Source organism: Macrotis lagotis, chromosome 5 (genome assembly GCF_037893015.1).
Source record: "Macrotis lagotis isolate mMagLag1 chromosome 5, bilby.v1.9.chrom.fasta, whole genome shotgun sequence".
Taxonomy (NCBI): domain Eukaryota; kingdom Metazoa; phylum Chordata; class Mammalia; order Peramelemorphia; family Peramelidae; genus Macrotis; species Macrotis lagotis.
This window is the reverse complement of record NC_133662.1, coordinates 104953026-104978168: the sequence shown is the minus strand read 5'-3', so window position 1 is coordinate 104978168 and position 25143 is coordinate 104953026. Positions and strand designations below refer to the sequence as shown.

General features: G+C 33.6%; 1 protein-coding gene across 1 annotated transcript in view; it reads right to left on the bottom strand.

The window, feature by feature from the left end:
• Nucleotides 1-25143, bottom strand: part of LIN28B (lin-28 homolog B) — a 112343-nt gene that overhangs the window by 43077 nt on the left and 44123 nt on the right. The window contains exon 6 of the mRNA XM_074190029.1: nt 7446-7630. Within this exon, the coding sequence (XP_074046130.1) occupies nt 7446-7630 (185 nt within the window). The remainder of the gene's footprint in view (nt 1-7445; nt 7631-25143) is intronic.

Here is a 25143-nt window from a genome sequence, read left to right as displayed (position 1 = left end):
AATCCTGAAAGGAAGAGACCTGGAAAAGCAACCTAAAAATTAAATCCCTAGTGAGTGAAACAGGGGGCAGTACACAGGCTGAATATTCCTGGAGATGTAAGTGTTCATTTTGTGCTATTAACTTCCTCAGCTACTCATGCCTATATGGGATGTTGATTTAATAAGTTGAGCTATTCAATTCCAGTCCTCACCCATCAGTAAGAAACAGAAACTACATTCTCACAATTAATTGTTCAGGAAAAAAACGAACAAATGTGAAATAAAAAAAATTATTTTAAAATTTATTTAGAAATCAGGACATAGCAATTAAAGAGATGATATATACTTGGGTTTCGTTTGTATTGTTATAAAATTTCTTTTGTATTGTTATAAAATTAAGTCATTATGAAGAAAATGAAAGATTATAAAGGAGAGATGGGAAGGGATATTAAAAAAGGAAAAGGGGAAGAAAATATACTAGGTCTTTCCTCCACCTCTTTAAGATTCACTCTCTGCTCATATAATTAGTTAAAATCTCTAAATGCATAGGTTTATATAGATCAGGAAATATAACTTAATTAGGAATTGGTACTTAATTATCAAGGCAAAAGTACAATTTTGTTTTCCTTGTTCACAATTTGTCAATAAACTTAAATGTATCGAGTTTTAAAAAACTGCATCAAACATTTCTCCAAATAATGGTGCTGAGTATTTCATTTTTGCATTCCTTTACATTTTTGCTTACATTAGTCAATATAGTTTGAATTAAACTCTTTTTAAAAATTTTATGGTCCAACTGATCCCTTGCAAGTAATTTAGTTGGTTTTTTTTTTAAATATAGTCTTACACCACCAAACCCAGTACAATTAGCTTGTTACACCCTTAAGCCAGGTTTAAAATAAGTAAAACTGTTTGATGACTTTGATGTTTTGCACCCAAAATGTGCTGGCTAATTTTTCCATTCCATTTACCATTCCAGTCTTTAAACTGCCTTAATCTCCTGCCCTCAGATGTTGACCTTGTAAGAATAGGGGTCATAGGTCAGAGGAGACAAACCTCAAAGGATCTGGCCTATCAATTCATGCCTGAAAGATTTCTCTTCCACAAAAGAAACCAACTAAACAGCAAATTCCAAAATCTAATCACAGAAGTATAAAGATGAAACACTTATTTACTGAAATCTGTTGATATGCCTCCATCAAAAACCCTATCCCAGGCACTAAACAACAACTAATTATTATCATTTCTCCTAAGCAGGTGTTTTGAGTATCAATTGAATAAAACCATCAAAAAGGACCAGTTAAAATGGATATAGGAAGTCACTGTAAAAACTAACTTTAACATAAAAATTCATTAGTGTAAGTATGCTACAAATATTCTGAAGCATATACCTTTAAAAAAGACACGAGTTTTTCTGTAAATACAGCTTACTATAAATCCTTCCATCTTAGAAGAGAAAAGGGATTTAATTACAGTAAACACAATTACAGTTGGAATTAAAATTACTAGTAGAGAGAAAGGAAACCTGCTGTATAGAAATTATTTTCTTTTAAAACTAAATATCCTTTTCCTTAGACAAGGAAAGATACACCACCTACAGTTGAGGAAAAGTCTTTGTGAATAAATTTTAAGGATTTGTGATGACTTTCTAATTTAAATTTTTATCAGAAAATTTTGCTAAAAAAAATGTTTTACTAATATCATATACAAGTATTGACAAAAGAAACTTAAATAAAAATGTTTTAATATTATCATATATAAGCACTGATAAAAAGGAATCACTCAAAAGATACAATTTAGTAAAATGGAAATTCGCAAAACAATGACAAACATGTCATATTTCTTTTACTCTGTTCATTTAATAGTCTTAGTATGAATGATAAAACATCTCTATTATGCAATAAAACTTTTTCAATTAAGCTATTAAAGTGTTGAATTAATCAGACCAATTTTAGATGTTATATATGGCTTACTAAAATTTAAGTTAAAAACAATTTGACATGATTCCAAGATGTTCATATAAAGGATTCACGTGCCTATCAACACAAAAGATAAGATTTGTATTAAACAACTGAAAGCACTACCCTTAAACTTCCATTATTAACATGTTAACATTGCACTTCAAAATATACAATCAGGTGTGACAATTGAAACATTAAGAAATACTGAATAACAGCATTCCATGACTTGCTATTCCCTAAATTACATTTTTAAGATCCCCAAAGAGTTAATACATATGGAAAGACAAAGTTCTACATGATTAGCCCTTTTCTAGGCATATATGGTGGACAGAAAATATGGTATCAAGGAATAAAAAATAATCTCTACCCTAAAGGAAATTAAAATGAAAATAAAGGTAGAGAATTAGCACAAAAATAAAACAACCACAAAATTAAGCTATCATTATATAAATCTTATATATGAGCTTTAAATAAAAAAATTATTCTAGATCAGAGACAAGTTTTAAGGCTGTATGCTAAATATTAATATTTCTTTTAAAGGTTACAATGAATCACTGTAGGGAAAAACAAGGAAATAGCCCCCCATTAAAAAGTAGAAATTACAATGCTGTTCACATGGTTTGAGCTATTTTTAGAAAAAAGGAAGTTGGCAGGTGGTGTTCTAAAGGAAGAAGGAAGTTAAAACACATCAGATAGGAAGTGTTCAGAATCATCCATCTTTCATTAAAAATTTTAAATATGTGCTAAAAACTATTTCTCTCTTCCATACAGAGTGGGTAATAGAGCCACAAACCTCTACTAAAAAGAAATATAGAGAAAAGTAAAGAATAAGAAATGAGTCCAGTGTTGTTTATTTCAAAATTAAAGAAAATTTTTAAACTTTATTTTATCTAAAATAAAATATATTCTTTTCTCTAAGTCCTTATTCCTTATACATAAAATGAATAATTTGTAAACATGTTAAAAACAAATGTATATGTATATTGCTCACCAGATTATTCACTGTTGGGGGTGTGTGAAGGGAGGGTGGAAGAAAATTATGTAACATAAATACACATGCATGTGGATGAATGTTGAAAAACTTTCATAGCATGTAAATGGAAAAATTAAACAAAATATCAATTGTGAAAAAATAAAATAAAATAAAACATAATATGACAATAATATTAAGAAAATAGGTTTAAACATAGAAAAGGAAAAAAGAGAACAAATTCCTAATCTCATTTTATGATGAAAAGATAACAAAATAAAATCTTTTAAAATTGTTTGTTCTTGGATCAAAAAAATAAAATTTTATGTAACTTTTAAAGCCTGAGCTAAAAATTCAAATAAATAACCATAAATAAAAACCTTTAAGTCTTAAAATGATTCTATTATCATTCCAAATATTATATTAATCCCCTTAAATGTTATAGATGCTTAGTTGCTCCAATAACAAAAACTTAGGTGTTATTTAGCATTCTGTTACCATAAAGCTTTTCATCAGTGATAATTAATTTCAAATATTTCATAGGTTACAAAATAACACTTAAGCAAAGGTCTTCAGACACTTTCACATAAGACATGAAAGGGCTATCCTACTAGTGTGAACACCAGTGTATTCTGAATCATTTCTTCAGTTCTATTTGCTGTTGTTTTAAATTTGGAAAAAGAAGATGATGGTGAAGGAATTTTCACCATCTCTAATAATCTCAAAACAATTTCTATAGGGCTGACTAGTTTTTGCTGTTCAGATATGATATAGCAGTATGTAACTGATAAAATTGAAGGGTGCGAGTAACTAGTCAAATTCCAAAGATATTCTATGAGTTGTTTTGATCAAAAAGGAATTTTGTTCATCTGTAATAAAAAGGATTTTTTAAATTTCCTTTTTATAAAATGGTTGGTATTTTTCAGACTAATTACAAAACAATTTTAGTAGTTGCAATGTTTTCTTAAGTCCACAAAATAAAGGTTAGTACTTGTACCTACCACAAAACATTACAGGGAGATAAGACAATTTTCTTAAATTATGAAAGCCAGTCCTTGCTAATCAACGATAATGCTATTGAAAGCAACTGCTGTTTTTCTGGATAAATAGGGCAGCAAAGTTTTGCTTTCTATTGCCAAGCAGGATAATCTCTTTGACACTCCACACTCATTTCTGTAAGGCATGTGGCAATTATAGTAGACATTACTAGGATTGCCTTCTTTTGGTAAATGTTTACTTTTGAGAGTTATTATGCTAACTAACCCAGCTGATTTTTAAGAACACAAACTGAATGTAGACTAAAGTCTATTTTTCTTTTCCTATGTATACTAACCCTAAGGTCATCGTGACACACGAGAATGGATATAAATTCTGAATACTGAAATGAAAAAAGAACTGCTAATAAACTTCATAATCAAATTATGCTGTTTTAATCAATTCCCAGGAATCAGTGAAACCAAGAGCCCCATCATTTAGCTTTGTGCTCTGCATTAAAATGTGCATAAACCTGATCTCAGTCCACAAAGTCTAGTTAGAATAGGGTTTCTTAAATTGGGATCCATAAACTGTTGGGAGTTTGTTCCATGGATAAATTCATAGGGTCTATGGTTAAGTTCATAGGGTCCATGAACTTGGATGGGAATAAAAATCTTTCTTCTCCTAACCTCTGGTTTCCTTTTTGATCCTACATATTTTATGCATTTAAAAACACTATTCTTAAAAAGGGCTCACAGGCTTCACCTGATTGTCAAGGGGGTCCAAGACACAAAAAGGCCAAGTTGGAGTAGTAAGAAAGGTAAGTCCCTTATGATAAACATGAATGATTAAGACAGCATTGTATACATGTGAAAAGACCCTTGGACTTTGCATGCAAGAGACCTGAGTTTGAATATGAGTTTTAACATGTCATATAATTTGGTATAAAAAAATATGGTATAAATATAAATGTTCTAAATAAAAAAATGTGATCCACTACAATGAATATATGTATATACTTGCACATAGTATGAAAAAGAAACAAGTAAAGACTTTGTACATTGTATTCTACAAATGATATTTATATTCCTAAAACTGACTGAAAGTTTCCACTATATTTATTTAGCATATTGCCCTAAATGGACAATAAATATGTACTGAATTGCTTTTCTTTTTCGATTAAATGATAATAGCTCCATTATTGTTTTCTCTAACTCTTTATTTTTTATCACTCTCTGAAATCTACCCAAGATTCTCAATATCTTGTACATCATAATCTAGTAATCAGCTAACTAATTTGGAGCATAATAAAAGGATTATTTCATGATCTTTTCACATGATATTCCTTTTTACTTCTAACTGATCACTGTGAATCTATCATCAAAATCTAATCCCACATATCACCTGCTTGTTGGGCATTTCTATTATATTACCTCAAAAATATGTCTAAAAATCAACTTTTCTTCTCCAAACTGATTTCCCATTGAATTGGTCCATTTGATTTAATGACACCAGCAGAGTCCTAGTGTGACTGACTCAAAATCTCAGAGTATCCTTTTTCCTTTAATCTCCTATTACCAACAAATCAGGTAAATCCTATTGGTTCATTTTTTTAATGTCTCTTCTATCCACCCCTTACTATTTTAAATTAAATACAACCACTCCAGACCAAGTCTCCTGTATCTCATGCCTAGATTATTACAGGATCTTCTGCTTCCATATAATCTAATCCACCCTCAACATTTCCAACATTTTAACATATCCAAAAACTCCTTTCATTATTTCATTCTTCTTCTGTTTTGAAACTACTTCATTATCTAAAGATAGATGAATAAAGATGTCTAAATGAAATAAGATGATGCAGATTATCAAGAGCACTAAATGCTAACTAGAATAGGAAGTTATCTTCTACTTTTTCTCAGCAATTTTGTCTAAATGGTCATAAAAATATTATGCACAGTTCTACTTCTCTATATTTGTTCATAATTCTACCCTTTCTAAATCTCATCCTTCAAGACTCACTTGTTCTAGGAAGACTCCTGTCATTTCAATACATACTAGAGTCCATGCATATGCATAAACTATTAATTCCATTGTATTTAGTTTAATTTCACCAAAATTTCAGATTTTTTAATGTTAATATATCCAGACACAGTTTTTAAATAAACTTCAAAAAAAAAGCAATGGTTTGTTTTAGGAGAAAAAATTGCATGCAACCTTATTTTACCTGTATGCATTTACTAAATTTGGAATACAAGTTAATACTGTATATAAGACCTATTTTTTACCACAAGGATACATTTATAAAAAATCTCCCCCCACCAAAATACCCATGTTCTTATAAAAGCACAATTATAGTGAAACCTACATTGCCATATTTTAAGTTTTATTTTACATGGAATTGAAGCTATTAGCAAACAAAAAATTGATTAAAAAGTCTTGTTTCAAAAGACACAAAATGTTGCATTAGCCCAGTTTCGGTTAAAACACCAGTCTGAGCTTGCCTCTGAAATACCTTGCCCCTGAAATACCTGGTGTGGGTCTGTATCCAATTACAGGCTCACACCAGAACCCATGTGCTACCTTTCTGTATCAGAAGACTATAGATCATAAGATTTAGAATCAAAAACTATCAAAGAAACTACAAAGTGCAATTCCTTCATTTGATAAGTATGGTTAAGTGACTTGTCCAATATCACACAAATAGTAAATATATGGTAACACGAGGATTCAAATTCACTTCACCTAATTCCAATTTACAGCACCCTTTCCACTAGACCAGGCTGTGTCTTGTTTGTTGTTACTTGTTGTTGCAGATACTTCTCAGGCTCACCACCAACAAATAAACAGAGGGCCTGCTTCTCCTGCTAGGCAACATTGCAGCTAGACATAGTTCTGTTTAGATTCCTTATCCCTAGCAGCTGATCCTATACAGAGACTGGAAAGTGGCCCTCAGTCATTCACAAGCTTCACTCTTACCTGAAACCTTACAGTAGAAACCAGACTACCCTCTAGTAATTTAAGCTATCCTTTGAACTCCTGGATCCCACTCTGCTTCCCTCTCAGATGCTGGTGACTCCTGGATTATCCGCTCAGTGATCCAAGTTATTGAATAACACCTCATCCCCTTCTACATGTCTGCATCCTCAAAAGTGCCACAAAAATCAGAATAATGTTCCAGTTTAGTAAAAGCACTAGAAGAGAAGGTGATTCCAAGATGTGCAAGGCAGCTCAAAGAAACAAGAGAGAATAGCTAGATGATAGATAGCTAGAGATGTCATAAAGGAAAACTCATCTATAAGGCAGCTAGCTCCTTCAACTTCGCAATTGCAGGCTCACAAAAGGATCTGTTGACTGCTTGGAAGTCAAGTCTACTTTTTTTTCCCTGAAATTAGAGCTAGGCTCTGGATACCTTTTACATGCAAGTTCATAACAAAGTGATTTGTTATTTATTCATGTCATGGTAGAGTTCAACTGAATTCACTCTGTTTGGGGGTAAATATAAACATGACAGCATCAGAAACGTAAAAAAAAAAACTCGTAAGAAATATAATGATTACCTATCTCCTTTTGGTTTTCTTTTTTGCAGTGTTTTCCCTTTAGGTCGTCTCTCACTTCCTAAACAAGGGCTCCCTCCAGGGCCTGTTACCCGTATTGATTCAAGGCCTTTGGAAGATTTTTTAAATGTGAATTCCACTGGTTCTCCTTCTTTTAGGCTTCTAAATCCTTCCATATATAGCTTGCTCTGTAAATAGAAAAAAAATGTGTCTCAGTTATCACTATTTTATAGTCTTTGTAATTTAAAGGATCATATAACAAAATAATATTCTTTCTTGTGAACCTAATCATCAGCAAGTATCAACATTTCAATATTCAAATAAGACTGTGTATGAAATTAGGAAATTCTGTTATGTTCAATTTGTTTTTAGTCTACAACTTCCATAAGGTAGTAACAAAACTGTCCTATATGTGACCACTTCTGAGGTTTTTTTCTATGTATTTTAATATTATATATTTGCTCATTATTTTTGTATCTCCACCTCTATCCACTTACATACTTCCTCTTGTAACAAATAAGTATATTCAAGAAAAAGCAACTAGCAAATTGGCCACATATGAAAATATACCTCTCATTTTGCAACTCAAGTCAATACATCATGCCAAGGGGTATCACAGCATGTTTCATGATCACATGCTTCCTCATAACCTTAATAAGATCAATGTGATCTATATAGTTTATAAGCTTTTTAAAATGTATTTTGAGTAAAATTATATATGAAATATAATTTCAGTTTAAATATTCATTTTCATCTTTCCTCACTCAAATATAGAAAAAAAGCAAAAATTATTTTTTAAAAATTCCATTCTGTTAGAAAATAAAACGGTTCTAAAGACACTATAGTCTTTTTAAAAAAAAAACATTTATTTGAAACATTCATTTTTTTTAAATTTTGAGTTCTGAATTTTCTCTTGCCTTCCAGCCCCATCCCCCACTCATTGAGAAAGCAAGCAATATATCAATTAAGCAAGTGAAATCAAGCAAAACTTATTTCCACACTAGTCATGTTGCAAAAGTAAGAGGAAGAAAAATAAAGAGGATGAAAAAAATTATACTTCAATCTGTACTCAAAGTTCATCAGTTCTTTCTGGAACAGATTGTGAATCCTTCAGTTTTGTATGTTTTCTTAACTGTCTTTGGCATAAGAAAAAGAAAGGCATCTATATAAAAAGGAAGAATGTACTGAATGGTAATTTTCAGTCAAAAAGAAACTTTTCAAAGCAGTCTGATAACAAGAAAAAATTCCACTACCCAATCAAATGAAAATTCACCTAAAGCAATATTGCTTTTTTCTCTAGTAAATGACACCCATCTTTCAAAAATAATTGTTGAAAAGAGCTGCAACTTAAACCCACACATCTTTTGCCTCTGCATAGTTACGTGCACATATCAAAAATAATTTGATCCTTCAAACAAATTATAAAAGCTTTTATAATTATTTCTTAGATTTTTAAGTATTTTACAAATGTTTTCCTTATATCTTGAATCTCAGGTAAAGAATCTTTTTCTCCACCCACCCACCCCCACCCCAGGTGACCGACCAAAAGTTACTGAAAAGAGGCTCTATAAAGCTGATATTGTGTCTGGTGTCCAATGTAAAATTATATTCGAATTCTGAGCAAATTTACATTACCAAACAATGAAAAGAGTTCCTTTCTTTCACACTGAAAAATTCAATTTAGTCACTTTGAGGGTGTCTGCTTATTGTGAACTCAGAACTTGTTGCTTGGTTCCAGAACTACTATTTTCAGATTGATTTGGTCTTCCTACTAAGGGTTTGTCAACTGTGATCAAAAGCATGTTTTGTTTCTAGTCATGTGTGAAAATGTTGATTCACAACAGGGCTTTTACACTGCACAAGACATTTTAAACAGCAGAGTAGTTTTGCTGAGTTCTGAGAAACTGCATTATATAGCTAGTGCTGTGGTGGTTAAAAAAAACCTTTTTTTCTTTGCAAAAAAATCCTAAATAATCAGAACCTTTTAGTTTAATTTAAAGACTATTCAATTAGCAAAAATTCATCCATATTTTCATATAGTCCTAAAAAAAGTCAAAAAGAGAACTCTAATTTTCCAACTTCATTCCAAAGGTAAAAAGTATCTGCAAAAACCAATGCAAAAAAAAATTGGGTGGAGGGGCGGCTAGGTGGCACAGTGGATAAAGCACCGGCCCTGGAGTCAGGAGTACCTGGGTTCAAATCCGGTCTCAAACACTTAATAATTACCTAGTTGTGTGGCCTTGGGCAAGCCACTTAACCCCATTTGCCTTGCAAAAACCTAAAAAAAATTGGGGGGGGGGAGAATGATTCAGAGGGCAAAAGAATATAAGGTAGCAAGAAAATTTTCTAATTAGATGTTTTATGGAGTGCTTCTAGCAAGGCAACCAAAAAATAAGAGATGCAAAGGAAGACATGCTTGGAGAGCCATGATCCTCAATTTAAGGAGGTGGAACACAAAGCTTGCAGATATGGTTCCATATCAGCCCAGTTTCGAATGATGCTTTTTGTCTCTGCATTCATCAACCTAGAAACTCCCATTAAAAAGAAACATGAAATTTTAATGATCAGATTTTCAATGATAATTTTCAGATAAAGTCTTTGTTTAAAATTCAGTTGCTTTCCATAGTTCCCAAGCATCCTTCATTTCTGTTTCCACTGTTTCATATACACATGGAACTTTAGAATTAGAAGAAATTTTAGAACTCTTCCAGTTCAACTCATTTTTCTTATTTATGGAAAAGAGGAAGCTGAGACTTAGAGAAATAAAGTAATTTGCCCAAGATCGCATAGGTAGTTTGTTATTACAAGAAATGACTTTTGAACTAAGCTATCCATGAAACTCATAAATTTAAAGCACAGTAAGCAAGATTTTGGTTATAAGTACTATATAATGTCTACAGTCACAACTCATTTTACTTCTTCCTAAAAAGTATTATGTGTTTGATCAATAATTTGGAAATATTTTTTGAGTAACTAATTCTACTTAGCTGACTTTACCATATTTGATCTCAAATAATAAACTAGTGAATATTTACTGAGAATGTTATTTATGAAACACTATGCTAGCAGCTGATGGATGATATACAAGGTGACAAGAAAATTTTATAATTAGGTTTGTTTCATGGACATATGTATACACTCCTCAACCTTGATGAGCATGTTATTTAATTGAAGAAACAAGATATGCAGATATTAAAAAATTGTTAACAGTAGGAGGTAACAAATCTTAAGTACTGTCCATAAATATAATAGCATAGCTAGAAAAAGACCACTTTAAAGGGATTTGCTTTGGCTCTCGTAATTAAAAAAATATTATGAAAATAACAAAAACTGTGGTGGTTGTTACAATAGCATTCAAGGTATAATTAGATTTTTATTTGTAGAATCAGAGAATTGTAAATCTGGGAAGAAAACTTAAATGTTTTCTAGGTCTATAGGGTAAATCAAAATTCAGTCTAACTACTGAAAAGACTGTTGCAAATTTCAAATAATTATGATCCAAATTAATGATTCACTATAAAATCATTTCTTCAAACAGAATGAGTTAGGTATTTCTAGAGGATTTCTATCTCATCTGTAAAAGTGAAGAACTCTTTGGTAGAGTAGTAATTTAATGACGAAGGAGGACTGGCTATGCTCAAAAACTAGATAAGAGGAACCAGAGGAAGATGAGAAATTGATGACAAGAGACATTATGATTATCTTTATATAAAATTTAATTAATGTCTTGTTTGCATGGTACCATTGAGGACATCAAACATAATAAATTACACAGCTTCTCAGCTTTCTAGGAACTCCTAGAATCAAGGAATTGATAGAAACTATTAAATTCTTAACTTATTTTGCTAATAATTTTATCTTTCAGGGAAGTGAAAATAACAAGGGAGAATGTTATTATGGAGATAGTTCTGACTGAGAAATGCTTGTTGAAATGAATATATCAGGACCCTATAGATATCATATCCAAGCCATTTTATTGTTTTGACAGATAAGAAGGCAAATGACAAGTAGATTCCAAAGCTAGGATAATTAGGATTCTATAGCTTAAGAATTTAAAAGGAAAATTGGCTTAAGACATTTAGGAAGTTCTCAAGGCCAAAAATGTTGCAATTAAATTATTCTAATAAAAAAAGAAAATGGAAGGGAATATATCTAAAGAGAGAACAATCTTAAGCAAGGAATTCATCAATGAACTCAAGTATGAGGAGAAGGTAGGTAACTAAAAACTGGAGCCAAAAAGTAACAATGTTCCAAAAGAACATAATCAGGGAGGCTAAAGACTTCTATAAAAGTGAGGCTAGCAATAAACACTAAAAATAATCAAATTTTGTTCTTTTTTTTTCAGCAAGAATAAAGTAGTTAAGGACACCTGTTTGGAACAGATGGGAAGTCACAATGGATGATGAGAGAGAAGGCAGAACTACTTGGCTTCTATTTTGTCTCATTTTTATCTGCCAATGAGAATGAAGCAAAGACTTAGAAAGATGGAACAAAAGTGACTGACAGAAATGAAATCTAAAATAAATTAGGAGATGGTAAGAAAATACTTAGCTAAATGTCTTGAATGACTTAAAATCACTTAGTTCTACTATTACCTGGGACTTCATCTGATTGGCAACCTCTATTGCTGGTTATTTACTTGATCATAAATTTTTCCTAAATTTTGGTATGTTGCATATGGTTGAAAAAACTTACAAAGAAAATGGAAACAAAACTCTTTCCCACTTTGAAATCAGGACATTTGCCCATCTCACATCTTGTGGCACGTCTCCATTTTCTATAGCTTTTCATAGATGAATAAAAGTAGCTCAGCAATTAAATCTGCAAGTACCTTCAGATTATGCCTGGATTTAATACATTAGGACCTGGTGCTCTTGAATAATTTCCTCATAGATCATTCCAAATACCTGCTAAATAACCATTTATGATTCCACTTTTTTCAAGCTGAAAATCATTCTCTTTGTTAGAAAAAAATAACAAAATAAACATCAAACTGCTCTGCTTTATACTTAACAAGTATAATCAGTGTCCCAGTCATGTATTATCTTAACTCTGAAATAACTTTTTAAGGTGCTCTTAGTTTATTTAGTTTTTATTATTCGTTTCAAGCAATGCTGAGTTTTAGCCTTTGGGGAGATAATTCTTGTGAGAATGTGCCACCTTTGTTATCTTGAGTAGGCTTATGTTGAGAAAGTTTTCAAAACTTTAACATCAAAACTGGTGTCTGAGGTTTCCCTGTGTGTAAAAACTCATTCTTTACAGACAGCTTCCCCTTTTCTTCCTCAGTGTAATCACTTATGTTTATGTCATCTGAATTTCAGCCTTGGGGGCATTGAAACATTTGAGTAGATTTTTAATTTAAAAGGAGGTCATAGGATTTAGATCCAGAAAAGACATTAGAGATCATCTATTCCAACTATTTCATTTTACAGAAGAGGAAACAAATTCAAAGAAGTTGCGTGGATTACACAGTCACATGATTAGTATTATATAGCATTACACTACTAATGAAATTTGTCTACAAATATAGTGACGTTTTCTAACATAGTACAATTATCTTTTTTCAAATCCATTCTTCCAAAAGCTAGTACTGTGCCTAGCTTTCACTTCCCTCTCTCTCTCTCTCTCTCTCAAAAATGTCATTAAAATACCAATAGAGAGAATGGGGGAGGGGCGGGAATAACATACAGCTATGGTCAAATGTTATAGATTTGCTATTTTTTAGAAGCCAACTCCAAATCTGGCAACCTCACAGTTCCATCCTTCCCACTTGAACACTGGAAATAGAGGTTTATTCCATAGTTTATTCCATAGGTTTATTCCAAGTTTATTCCATACTAGGAGAAGATAAAAACACCAGAGATTAAAACAGTCCTCATATTATTCTACTCATGGATGATTCATGCTTTGTATCAAGATGAAGAAACATTTGTCCAGGAGGTATGCCCCCTGGGGAATCCAAATATACATGCAATGAGGCATCATAAGCAGTCACATTATACTTCACCAAGATAGGCTGACTATATATTACATGTGTCTTTGAAACAACTGCTGAATAAAAGGGAACCAAAGGCACAGAAGTGCATATATTTTATCTCCACACTAAAAAGAGAACAGTATTTCACTCTGGGCCAAATTTCAAATGAAAGAAAGTCCCCTCTCCCCTTGGCAGAGCTAGGTACAAAAATTTCTTATGTTTAGTTGCTACCAACTAGACTCCTGACACTTCACAACAATTAGTTCCTTCCATATTTACTCTGACCACTGGTTCCACCTTGGCCAGAATAAAATCCAGAATAGTAGTCCTTTTAGGACAAGTGAAAAATTTATTATCTACTCTTATTTTAGTAAAGAGTGAGCTTATGCAAAATTTCAGATAAATTCTTCCATTAGTCTTCTAGCATGTGACCACAGCAGACAGGAAGATGGCTTGCCCATCTAATCATTCACTAACACTTCATTTATTCATTAGTTACTTATTCAACTGCTTCAACTGTATGGAACATATTCTTGAACCAAGAACTAGGCAAAGAGTTTTCTAAAAAAACAGAATAAGTGGGGAAAAGTATATGTATCTAACTCATTGAGAGAACATCTATGGACTTTTTTTTGCATCATGCTAATGCTTTATTTTTTAAAATTTATTTATTTTCATCCTTTTGCACATGCATATTTTCAAGTTACAAAAATTTCCTTCCACCCTCCCTTCCCACCCCTCTCCCCTCAGCAGCGAACAGTCAGGTTAGCATTATACATACACATTTTGTTAAACATGTTTACAGTTTGGTATTAATTATTTTTGGTATAGGAATTAGGATTATGGGAAAGAGAATTTTATAAAGTGTTCAGATTCTAGAGTTGTTGTTGGTGTGTGTGTGTGTGTGTGTTTTGTTTTGTTTTGTTTTGTTTTGTTTTTCTTCCTCTGGATGGGGATAACATAGTCCATAGACAGTCTGATATAGTTGTCCTAGCTCTCTGAACTGCTGAGAGGCCTCTATGGACTCTTTCCTCACTGATGAAGATTCCCCAAAACCCAGAATTGGTTTAATCAATGAGATGGTGATAGCTGGAGAGAATAAAGATCTGATCTGCTTCCAGTTTCAAGAGAAAGGAAACAATATTTCAACCTCTCTTCAGGTCCCTGAAGGAAGAGCCATTCTTGAAAAAAAAAAGTCAAAATGTGGAAGAATCTGAAGTCTCAATCATATCACTATCACCAATTTGCTATGTGTTTTCCATTTGCTATCTATTTGGATAAATGGGTTTGCTTGACTAAAAAAGCGATAGAGCTCCCATGGCCCTTACCACAGATCCTCCTTCTCAGCCTAATTGTTCTAATTTCATTCATGGTTGTTTACTTTCCTGGTGTTCAGAATATATGAAACAATAAATTAGAAAGGAGAGAGGAGATTTATTATAGACAAGAATACTGACATTGCACTGTGTGGTAAAAAGAGAACAAATCTTTGAAATCAATAGATGTATTAAAATTCTATTTCTACTATATATCATCTGCATCAGTTTGGGCAAGTCACTTAACCTTTTGTAATCTCTATTTCTTCTTTTGTAAAATGAGAGAAATGAAACCAGTTCACATTTGTATGGGGCTTTTCAATTTACAAAGCACTTAACATACAACAGTTTTATAAATACAGCTAGTATGTGCGTGTGTGTGTGTGTGTGTGTGTGTGTCTGTGTCTGTGTGTCTGTGTGTATTATACATTTTATAAATGAAAAACTGGAGTTGAGAAGGTTAAATGACTTGTTCAATATCAGAGCCATTAACTATCAGAGTCAGGCAGAATCAAACCCAGGTCTCACAATTCCAAGTCCAGTGTGTTCTTTTCATTACACAACACTAGATAAAGAATAAGATAAAATAAAGATAATACCTTACAGCCTGACTAATTTAAACCAAGTTTGGATTCTAAAGAATAGAAATATTTGCTTTATAACATATACACACACAATTCAAAGATACATTTACTAATTAGCTTCAGCTGTACATTTTTTGATGGTTCCAGGGAAATCAGCCCTGCTCAAAACTGGAGCTGGTTCTAAATGGCCTCAGCAGTTATGGCAAGGTAGTTTTACACTGAGAATGGAGGAAGGAGCTGACATTTTGTCAAACAGACCAATCTAAGGGAAGCATTCCCTAGTCTTCTCTTGAACATAGCAATCAAGTAAGCTAAATAAGGACACCCAGTGGAGTTGTCATGAATTCTTTTCTGATCAAGCAATTCTAGTAGGTTCTCTGTTTTCACCTCTCCATAACCCATTCTCCCTCTTGGGGAAGAAGTTTAATCTAGTCAAACTATATCACTGACAGCAAGAGGAGAGAGAAGCATGAAAAGTTCATGTATGAGCTCAAAAGCCATAGCAATCTGAGACCATTTTGCATAGGGGCAAATAGATCTATGTACCATAAGAACCCAGTACTGAAGTTTTGTTATTATTATTGTTCTATAACAATAACTGTTCAAAAGGTGTCCTTGATTCATCAAGAAAAAAATATCACTGTGCTTCTGTTTAAGAAGTCAGGGAAATAAATGTATGATACATTTTTAATGTATGTGTTTTGGAACTTAAAAGAAGTATAGGTATTATTTTTTCTAGAAAACTTTTAGTTTTTATTTCTTAACCATGATGGATAATCATTGCTTTATCACATTATTTTACCAATGCAATTTATTTCTCTGAAATATGAGAGGACTGTATCACTGTGTATTCTTAAACAAACACTGAAACTTTTTTTAAAAGCACCCTGTCTTAATTACAACTTAAATCAGCTGTTATATATTTGCTAATGATACAGGGAAAAAATTAAAATATGCTGAATAGGGGCGGCTAGGTGGCACAGTGGATAAAGCACCGGCCCTGGAGTCAGGGTCTCAGACACTTAATAATTACCTAGCTGTGTGGCCTTGGGCAAGACACTTAACCCCATTTGCCTTGCAAAAAAAAACCACTTAAAAATATGCTGAATAGTTTTTACTGAATTAACTTAAGAATTTAAACAGAACTATTCTGATTATCAGCCTATTTGCAAAGAAAATAGGTCATTTCCCAGTCATAGAGTTAGTTACCTGTTTCATATTATTCTTCTTCAATTGTTACCATTTTCATCAACTTTCTTCCTGACAACTCCTTTACTAACTTGACTACAGAATTCCCTAACATCAAATGAAATTGGCTGTATTTTTAACCCTACTTCATAATACAGTAGCCTCAGAGTAATATGGTCCTGCTATATATTTTGTGTGTATTATAGAATATGCAATACTACTATTCTTCTAATGGATTTGACTTTTTCCCAATACAAAACTGCACAGATAGGAGTAATCTAAATAATATTGTGGATATGTACTGGTCAATCTGGTTTTTTTGGGAAAAGCACATGGAAAATGTTATTATTTACATTTACCAAATACACTCTTATATCTGCCATTCTTATTTCTTTTTATCTTATAGAGCCAAAGTAGCATAGAAAAGATAGCATATTTTATTCAATACAACCAGTTAGCATCATAAAAAATGTGTAACAAACACATTGGTAATCTAGATTAGGAAAAAATACTGGTAACACTGCCATATTCAATTACAAAAGATATATACATATTCAAACAGCAGAACTCTTCTGTTGGTAACATCATGTAAGCAAAGCTCCCACTGATGCCAAAATACAGCTCTGCCTCATTAGGAAGAAACACAAGGAGAAAAAGTTGGTCCACATCCTTAAATATTTCTTAAAGAACAACAAAGCTAAACACTAAGACTACTAGATGCTTAACTTTCAGACATTTAAAGTTTTTCAAAATCTGGCTGACCAGTAAGTATATCCTGGTCATCTCCATACATTCATTCATAGAGTTCCACCCTAATCCTTTCCAATTCTCCATCATATATTTTCTTCCTCTGTTAACAGAAACTCTTTGACTGCAGAACTATCATATTTGCTTATATTTGTATCAGCACTTAGCACTGTGCCAGGTTTCGTTTATCTAGCCATCAATCAAAAAGTAAACATTTATTAAGGTACATGCTATGGGTCAGACTCTGTGCTAAGTATTGGGGATATAAAAAGTACAAAGGTAGTCCCCTGTCTACAATTTAATGGAAGAGACAATATAAACAAAGCAAGTTTTATTTATAAGATAAATAGGAAATAATTAAAAGAAGGAAGGCACTGAATTAAGAAAGATTGAGGAAGGTTTCTGGTAGATTTTAACTGGGACTTAAAGGAAGTCATGGAAGTCAATAGCAGGAATGGAGGAGAGAGAACATTCTAGGTATGGGGAAGTCAGAGAAAATACCCAGAGCAGGGGCAGCTAGGTGGCTAAGTGGCTACAGCACCGGTCCTGTAGTTAGGAGGACTTACTAATTACCGAGCTGTGTGACATTGGGCAAGTCACTTAACCCCGTTGCTTTAAATAAATGAAATTTAAAAAAAAAGGAAAAAAAGAAAATACCTGGAGCAGAGAGATAGAACAAGACTTTGAATGTCAAAGAGCATTTTGCATTTGTCTCTGGAGACAAAAGGAAGTCACTGGAGTTTACTGAGTGATAGGATGGCATGACTGGACCTCAACTTTAGGAAAATCACTGAAGAGAGACTCAAGATGGGCAGACTCACCATTGTGGCAGTGTCTGAGGAGAGAAGATTGTATTTGAGAGATGTTGCAAAGGTGAAATCAAAAGACCTTGCCAACACACCCAGAATGACTCCAAGGTTATAAATTTGAGCAGCTAGAAGGATGGTATTATACTCTACTATAATAGGGAAAATTGGAGGGAGAAGAGTTTAGGGGAAGGATAATGAGTTCTTTTTTTGGACATTTTGAATTTAAGATATGTATTAGACATCTAGTTTGAAATATCTGCAAAGCAGTTGAAGATGTGAGATTAAAGGCAGAGATGTTGGAACAGGAAAAGAAGATTTGAGATTCATCAAATTAGAGATGATAATCAAATTCATGGGAATTAAACAAGGTCACCCAATAAAGTTGTATGGAGGTAGAAGAGGGTCCAGGACAAAAGACTGAGAAGCTTATAAGATTAAAGGGCATGATCTAAAGGATTCAGGAAAGGAAAACATACAAGAAGTAGTCAGATAGGAGGAAAACAAATAGTGATGTCTCCAAAACCTGGAAGTGTTAAGGGAGATTGTGATAAACAATGTCAAAGGCTTCAGAAAGTTAAAGGAGAATGAGATTTGAGAAAAGGTCATTGAATTTGGCAACTAAAAAATCACTGGTAACTTTGGAGAGAAGAGTTTCAGTGGAATGATAAGGTCAGAAGTCAAGACCATGAGGCGTTAAGAACAAGAGGAAAATAGAGGCATCTACTGTAGATTTTTTTTGAGGAGTTTAATTGCAAAGGGAGTTGTGCAGAGATTACATGATGGGGTCTTTTTTCAATGTAGAGGAGTCATGGGCATGTTCACTGGCAGCAGGAAATGAGTCAGAAAAGAGGGAGAAATTGAAAATAAGTGAAAGAATGGAGATGACAAAAAGGGCAATTTGTTGGGAGGAGATGGGATGGAATGAAATCACTTGAACAATTAGAGAAGTTAGCCTTGGTAAGGAGAATTACTTCATACAAGACAGAGATGAAGGAGGAGAAAATGACAAAAGGAGACAAGGAGAGAGAAGGAGTTCATGGTAAATGGCCTCATTTTTTCTGTAAAATTTGAGGCAAGGTTCTCAGCTGAGAAAGTGATGGAAGGGGGAACCACAGGAGGTCTGAGTTGGAATGAATTAGAAGAGTCACTGTGGAGGGTGGAATAGTGTCATGACAAAGGAGATATAGAGTAAGATGCAAGCAGGCAGTTAAAGCCCCACTGAGATTATGTAACATAAAGTTGTAGTGGATCTAGTCAGAATAGTTGCATGATTTTTCTCAGCAGAATGCATGTGTTAAGTGTGAAGGCCACAAATGGTGGATGTGATCCAAGGCTGAAGTTTGGCTGGGTGTAATCTGCAATATGACAAGGGGGAACTAAGAATTCAAGAAAGAAAGACCGTGTAGAATCACCAAGGAGTCAAGAAGAAAGAATTCACCAAGGGAAGAATAGGAGATAGTGGTTAATTTAGGGGGAGATGGCCTGGGAGAGAACTGAGAGTCAAAGGATAGACATCACTCTGTAGATGAGGGAAAAGAGAAGATTGAAAATCCAACAGATTGATATTCCAAAACATTGAAGTCATATATTTGTGAGTGATGGCAAGATCATGTATATGACTATCTTTTGTGTGTGACTGAGAAAAGAAGTAGATCATAATTGAGTTTTTAGGATATTTGAGGGAGAACTGATATGCACACTGAAGTCCCTAGTATGAGGGAATGAGTTGGAAAGGAGAGAAAAATTGTAAACGACATATTGAACTTAATAAGGGAGGAGGAAGAGACTACAGACAACATATTTTTGTCTTGGACTCTGACTGGGTGGTAGACATGAATAGAATGAACTTCAAAGGAAGTGAGATTACTGAGTGATGGAGAAAAGGGGTAGATCCTGGAAGTGTCCATAGGGGGCATGCAGTATTATTGCCTTGACTAGTGAGCTAAAAGGAATGAATTAATGAATGAATGTGCAGTCAGTACTGGAAAGGATGACCAGGGAAGTTGGATCATCAGACCGCAATAAGAACTAGTAGATGGAAGGAGTGAAAGATGAATGAAGGGAATTTTGTTGCCTATGGAACAAACATTCCAGAGAGCACAGTGGAATGGCTGAGTGAAGTTAGGATGAATCTTTGGAGTAGCAGGACTGAGAGAAATTAAGTATTAGGAGGAATAGAATGGGTTTTAGAGAATGGTCTACAAGAGTTCAGAGTATCACTGAGATAAGAAGAGTAAGACCAGGGGTGAGAATATTCATCACTGAGTAATAGGCACCATTCCTCTACCCTCAAATAGGACAGAAAGACATAGGAGGCCTGAAGTACAAGCAAGGATTATTCTTTACACTACATGTTTTCCATTTCTCAGTTGGGAGACTGAACTAGCAGAGAAGGTAGAAGATGCCTTGTATTGTACAGATAGATATGGTTGCTTTGAGGCAGATGGAAGATGTCTAGTCTGGCCCCTACCAACCTTTAATCTGGGAACCTGGTTCACCCAGTAAAGTGGAAGGATTAAGGTGCCAGAGAACCTGGATACAGTTGTCCTAACCTTTGTTACCTTCTTCAGTATCCTTTCAATTATACTAAGCAATTCCCTCAATATATGGATGTGTGTGTGTGTATAAAAAATCATATATATTTATATAAACCTTACTTTCTCCTTTGAAAGTATATCTATTTCTCTCTCTAGTATAAAATATCCTGATTTCTTCAGAAAAATTTTATGTAATTATTGCAGAATATGAAAGCAAATTATAAAATAGAAAAATACATATACCACAAATGTGTATGTGAATACTTTCATATCAATGTATACATTTAACTTCTGTTAGTGCCCATTAAAATTTAAAGAACAGAATATGTATAATACTCAAATGTCCCTTTAATTAGTTACATGACTGTAGGAAAATCACTTCATATCACTGGTCTTCAGTTTGCTCATCTATAAAAAAGGAGTTATATTCAATAGTTTTGCAAGCGTTAAATTCTGGAAGATTTTATAAAAAAAGTTAGGACAAGTATTTCATTTCCAAATTATGCTAATTATTTTTCCTTACCTTGTAGAAACAGATTTTGGTTTTTTTTAATAGTATTTTAATACAACCAAACCATATTATAACAAGGTCATTTATTAAAGGTTGAATCATATCTCCTGAAACATAGTGAGTGATATACAATTTGATGTATCAAATACAATCTATGTGGCAGATTTTAATCCCACTTTTCAACAATTTTAAAAATGGGGTCCATTAGTATTGAACTTTGTTCTTGGTGATTTAAATTAATTATGCAAACCAAGTTTAGAACATAAAAAAGTTGGAATAATAAACCAAATTCTTTCATAATATATTTGAAATACTATCAAATTGACCTTTTTTCAAACATGTTTATAAATGTCTAATTTAAAAGTAGCTTATTTTCTTTCCATAAATATTGTCTTAAAGTCTCCCTAAACTAAAAATCTTTTCTTGCAGATATTAAGATGAACTAATATTAAATAAAACATGTATTTAACTATATAATTTTGTATACATAGATATGTATATATATATATGTAAGATAGATTTTAGGTATCAGAATCTGTGAATGATTCATATTATTTAACTGTAGCAGGAAAAGAAAGGAAAAGGAGGAATTAATTTTTTATTCTAGTAATTGAAATATGTAAGCAGTAAGTGACACAAGGGAAACAGTACAGTACAGTCAAACCAACTTAAAGGGATTTCTAACAGACCAATAAAAATCTCAGCTAATATAATCTATAATATAAATATATGTACTATTATAAATATATTTATATAAATAAATTTAATACTAGTAATTAGCACTACATTCAGATGTATTTACTTTTGGTAATGAATATTAAATTGTATGCAGTATATTCATCATTAAATTTTATCAATTTCAAAAAATTAATTGAAAAATTAATTTTATGAGTTTTTATATCACTTTCTTCAATTTTTACTGTATAAGAATGCTAATAAATTTGCGAGGTAGGCTTTTTCTGACTGAAAAGACAACATAAACACAAGAACATCTTTTTAACTGCAACATAATGACAAGAGGATAAAGTAACAGTCAAAGGATAAATGTCCTTCCAGTAAGAGTACATATATATCAAACTAATAATAGGAATCTAGACATACAAGACCCAGAAGTAGGAGCCTTTATTCTTTATCTTGGAATAATTATGATAAGATATATAATCACATGTAATGTGACACTTTGTATCAATGAAAACCTCCAGTTCCCATTCTTACTTTTAAATGTAAAATTTTTCAACTTCCAAACACACTATAGTTTTGGCATTCTACTCTGAATTTAAACTTTTAGTATATTAAGATTTCTCAGTATGTTGACACTCTAGTGTTAGGCCTTTTAATTTTTCATTTGTAATTAAAATAAGTTTTACTGATATCTATTTTTTCCATTATGGTCATCGCTGAATATTTAGTTCCATCTTCTACCCCTGAACATAAAACTCTTCTTTTAACAAAGAAAAACATTTAGACAAGAACAATGAAAAAGTGCTTGAAGACCATATATGTGAGGCTGTTTCCATATCCCCTTACCTCATGCTTAGAGGATAAAGTTTAATTATCTAATCTCTAAAAACAAGATAGTGATAAAATTGCCCCACAGTTAAGCTTTCTTTTAGTCTTCTATATATTTACATGATTGATATCACAATGTGTAGGATGTTTTTACTAGTTCTGGTCTTAATCATTCTCCATCACTTTAAAAAACCTTCCCATAAATTCCTCATATCACTTCATATTGTACAATAAAATTCCATTACATTCACAGTTTGTTCAGCTATTCCCCAGTTGACTGATGTCTTACTTTGTTTCCAATTAATTTGATACCCCCGCAAAAAAGGTTAAACATCATTAATTTTTCATTTATATGGGGCCTTTCCCTGTTTCTGACATCCTTGGACCACACAGAGCAGTGGAATTTGCTCTTTTGAATACAGTGAAATCTTTAACATGATCAATATTCACATATTTTTGTAACACAATTTCTTTTCAAGAACCCCAATTTCAAGGGGCGGAGCCAAGATGGCGACAAGAAGGGATCGAGTCTTAGGCGCTCTCTCATAAAACTCATAAGCTAAGGACTTTAACTAAATTTTTGAGAGACAGAACCCACAGAGGGACCCAGTGAGGCAGTTCTCCTACTCAAGGTAACCTGGAAAAGAGCAGAAAGTCTCTGCTCCCGGGGTTGGAGGGGCGGCCTGCTAGAGGGGTGGCCCACCAGAGTGAAAGAACTTCAGCCTCCTGGAGGCAGCCCCAGGGCACTGGGAGCCATGGCTCACAGCAGCTAGGGAGTTTCCTGAGCTATGCCCCGGGGAGCACCAGGCACAAATTGGGGGAACAGTGGAGGACCTCTGCCAGAGCGAGCACTTGAAGCCCAGCCGTCAGGGCACACAGAGAGCAGCATAGCCAACACAGCCCAGTTCCAGGAAACAGAAGCAGGGGGAGCTGGTAAGAAGGAGCCCCCAGGGCATGAGCCCATTGAACCTAGGGAGGGGAGTGATGAGAGAGACTGCCCAGGTCTGTCCTCTGCCCCTGGAATAGGACTCTGGGGATATGACCACATTCAGATCCTGATTGCAGTCTAGGCCCCCCAATAAAACAGCAGGGCCCCCCCACATCAGCCCCGTGGGCAGAGGGGGGGTGCACATGGTCATTCACAGACCAGGAGGGAGGACAGAGCCTCACACACTGAGACCCTTTGTGGGAGTGTCCCGAAGGCTCAGGAAGCACCCCAAAACCAGGCCCAGGCTGGGAAAATGAGCAAGCAGAGAAACAAGAGGAACACCATTGAGAAATATTTTGCATATGAGCCCAAGAAGGATCAAAATACTCAGTCTGAAGATGAGGAAGCACAAGCTCCTGCATCTGAAGACTCCAAGAAAAACAGAAATTGGGCTCAGGCTATGACAGAGCTCAAAAAGACTTTGAAAATCAAATGAGGGAGTTAGAAGAAAAACTGGGAAAAGAAATGAGAGAGATGCAGAAAAAACATGAAAATGAAGTCATCAGCCTAGTCAAGAAAATCCAAAAAAATGCTGAAGAAAATAGCATGCAAAAACCAGCTTAGGTCAAATGGATAAAACAGTTCAAATAGTTATTGAGGAGAAGAATGCTTTAAAAAGCAAAATTGGCCAGATGGAAAAAGAGATAAGAAAACTCTCTGAGGAGAACAAATCCTTCAGACAGAGAATAGAACTCAAGGAGATTGATGAATTTAGAAGAAATCAGGACTCAATACTTCAAAACCAAAAAAATGAAAAATTAGAAGAAAATGTGAAACATCTCACTGAAAAAGCAACTGATATGGAAAACAGATTTAGGAAAGATAATTTAAAAATTATTGGAATATCTGAAAGACATGATCAGCAAAAGAGCCTTGACATCATTTTCAAAGAATTACTACAGGAAAATTTCCCTGATATTCTAGAAGCAGAGGGAAAAATAGAAATGGAGAGAATCCACCGATTCCCCTGAGAAAGAGATTCCACAAAAAACTAACCCCTAGGAATATTATAGCCAAATTCCAGAACTCCCAAGTCAAAGAGAAAATATTACAAGCAGCCAGAAGGAAACAGTTCAGCCAGGATTACATAGGATTTAGCAGCAACTACATTGGAAGCTCGTAGGGCTTGGAATATAATATACCAGAAGGCAAAAGAGCTTAATGTCCTCTTCCAGGGAAAAAGATGGACCAGAGGAATTTCAAATGTTCCTGTTGGAATGGCCAGAGCTGAACAGAAGGTTTGATTTTCAGATACAGGACTCAGGTGAAGCATGGAGATTGGAGGAGAGGGGGAAAATATGAGGGATTTGATGATGAACTGCATGTATTCCTACATAGAAAAATGACACTGATAATACTCATATGAACCTTCTCAGTTAATAGAGCAGCTAGAGGGGGCTTTTATAGTTGAAGCACAGGAGAAAGCTGAATTCGAAGATAAAATATGGTGTAAAAATGGAGTCAATATAAAAAAGGGAAATGTAATGGGAGAAAGAAAAAGGAGAGGGGGGGAATAGGCCAAAATATTTCATATA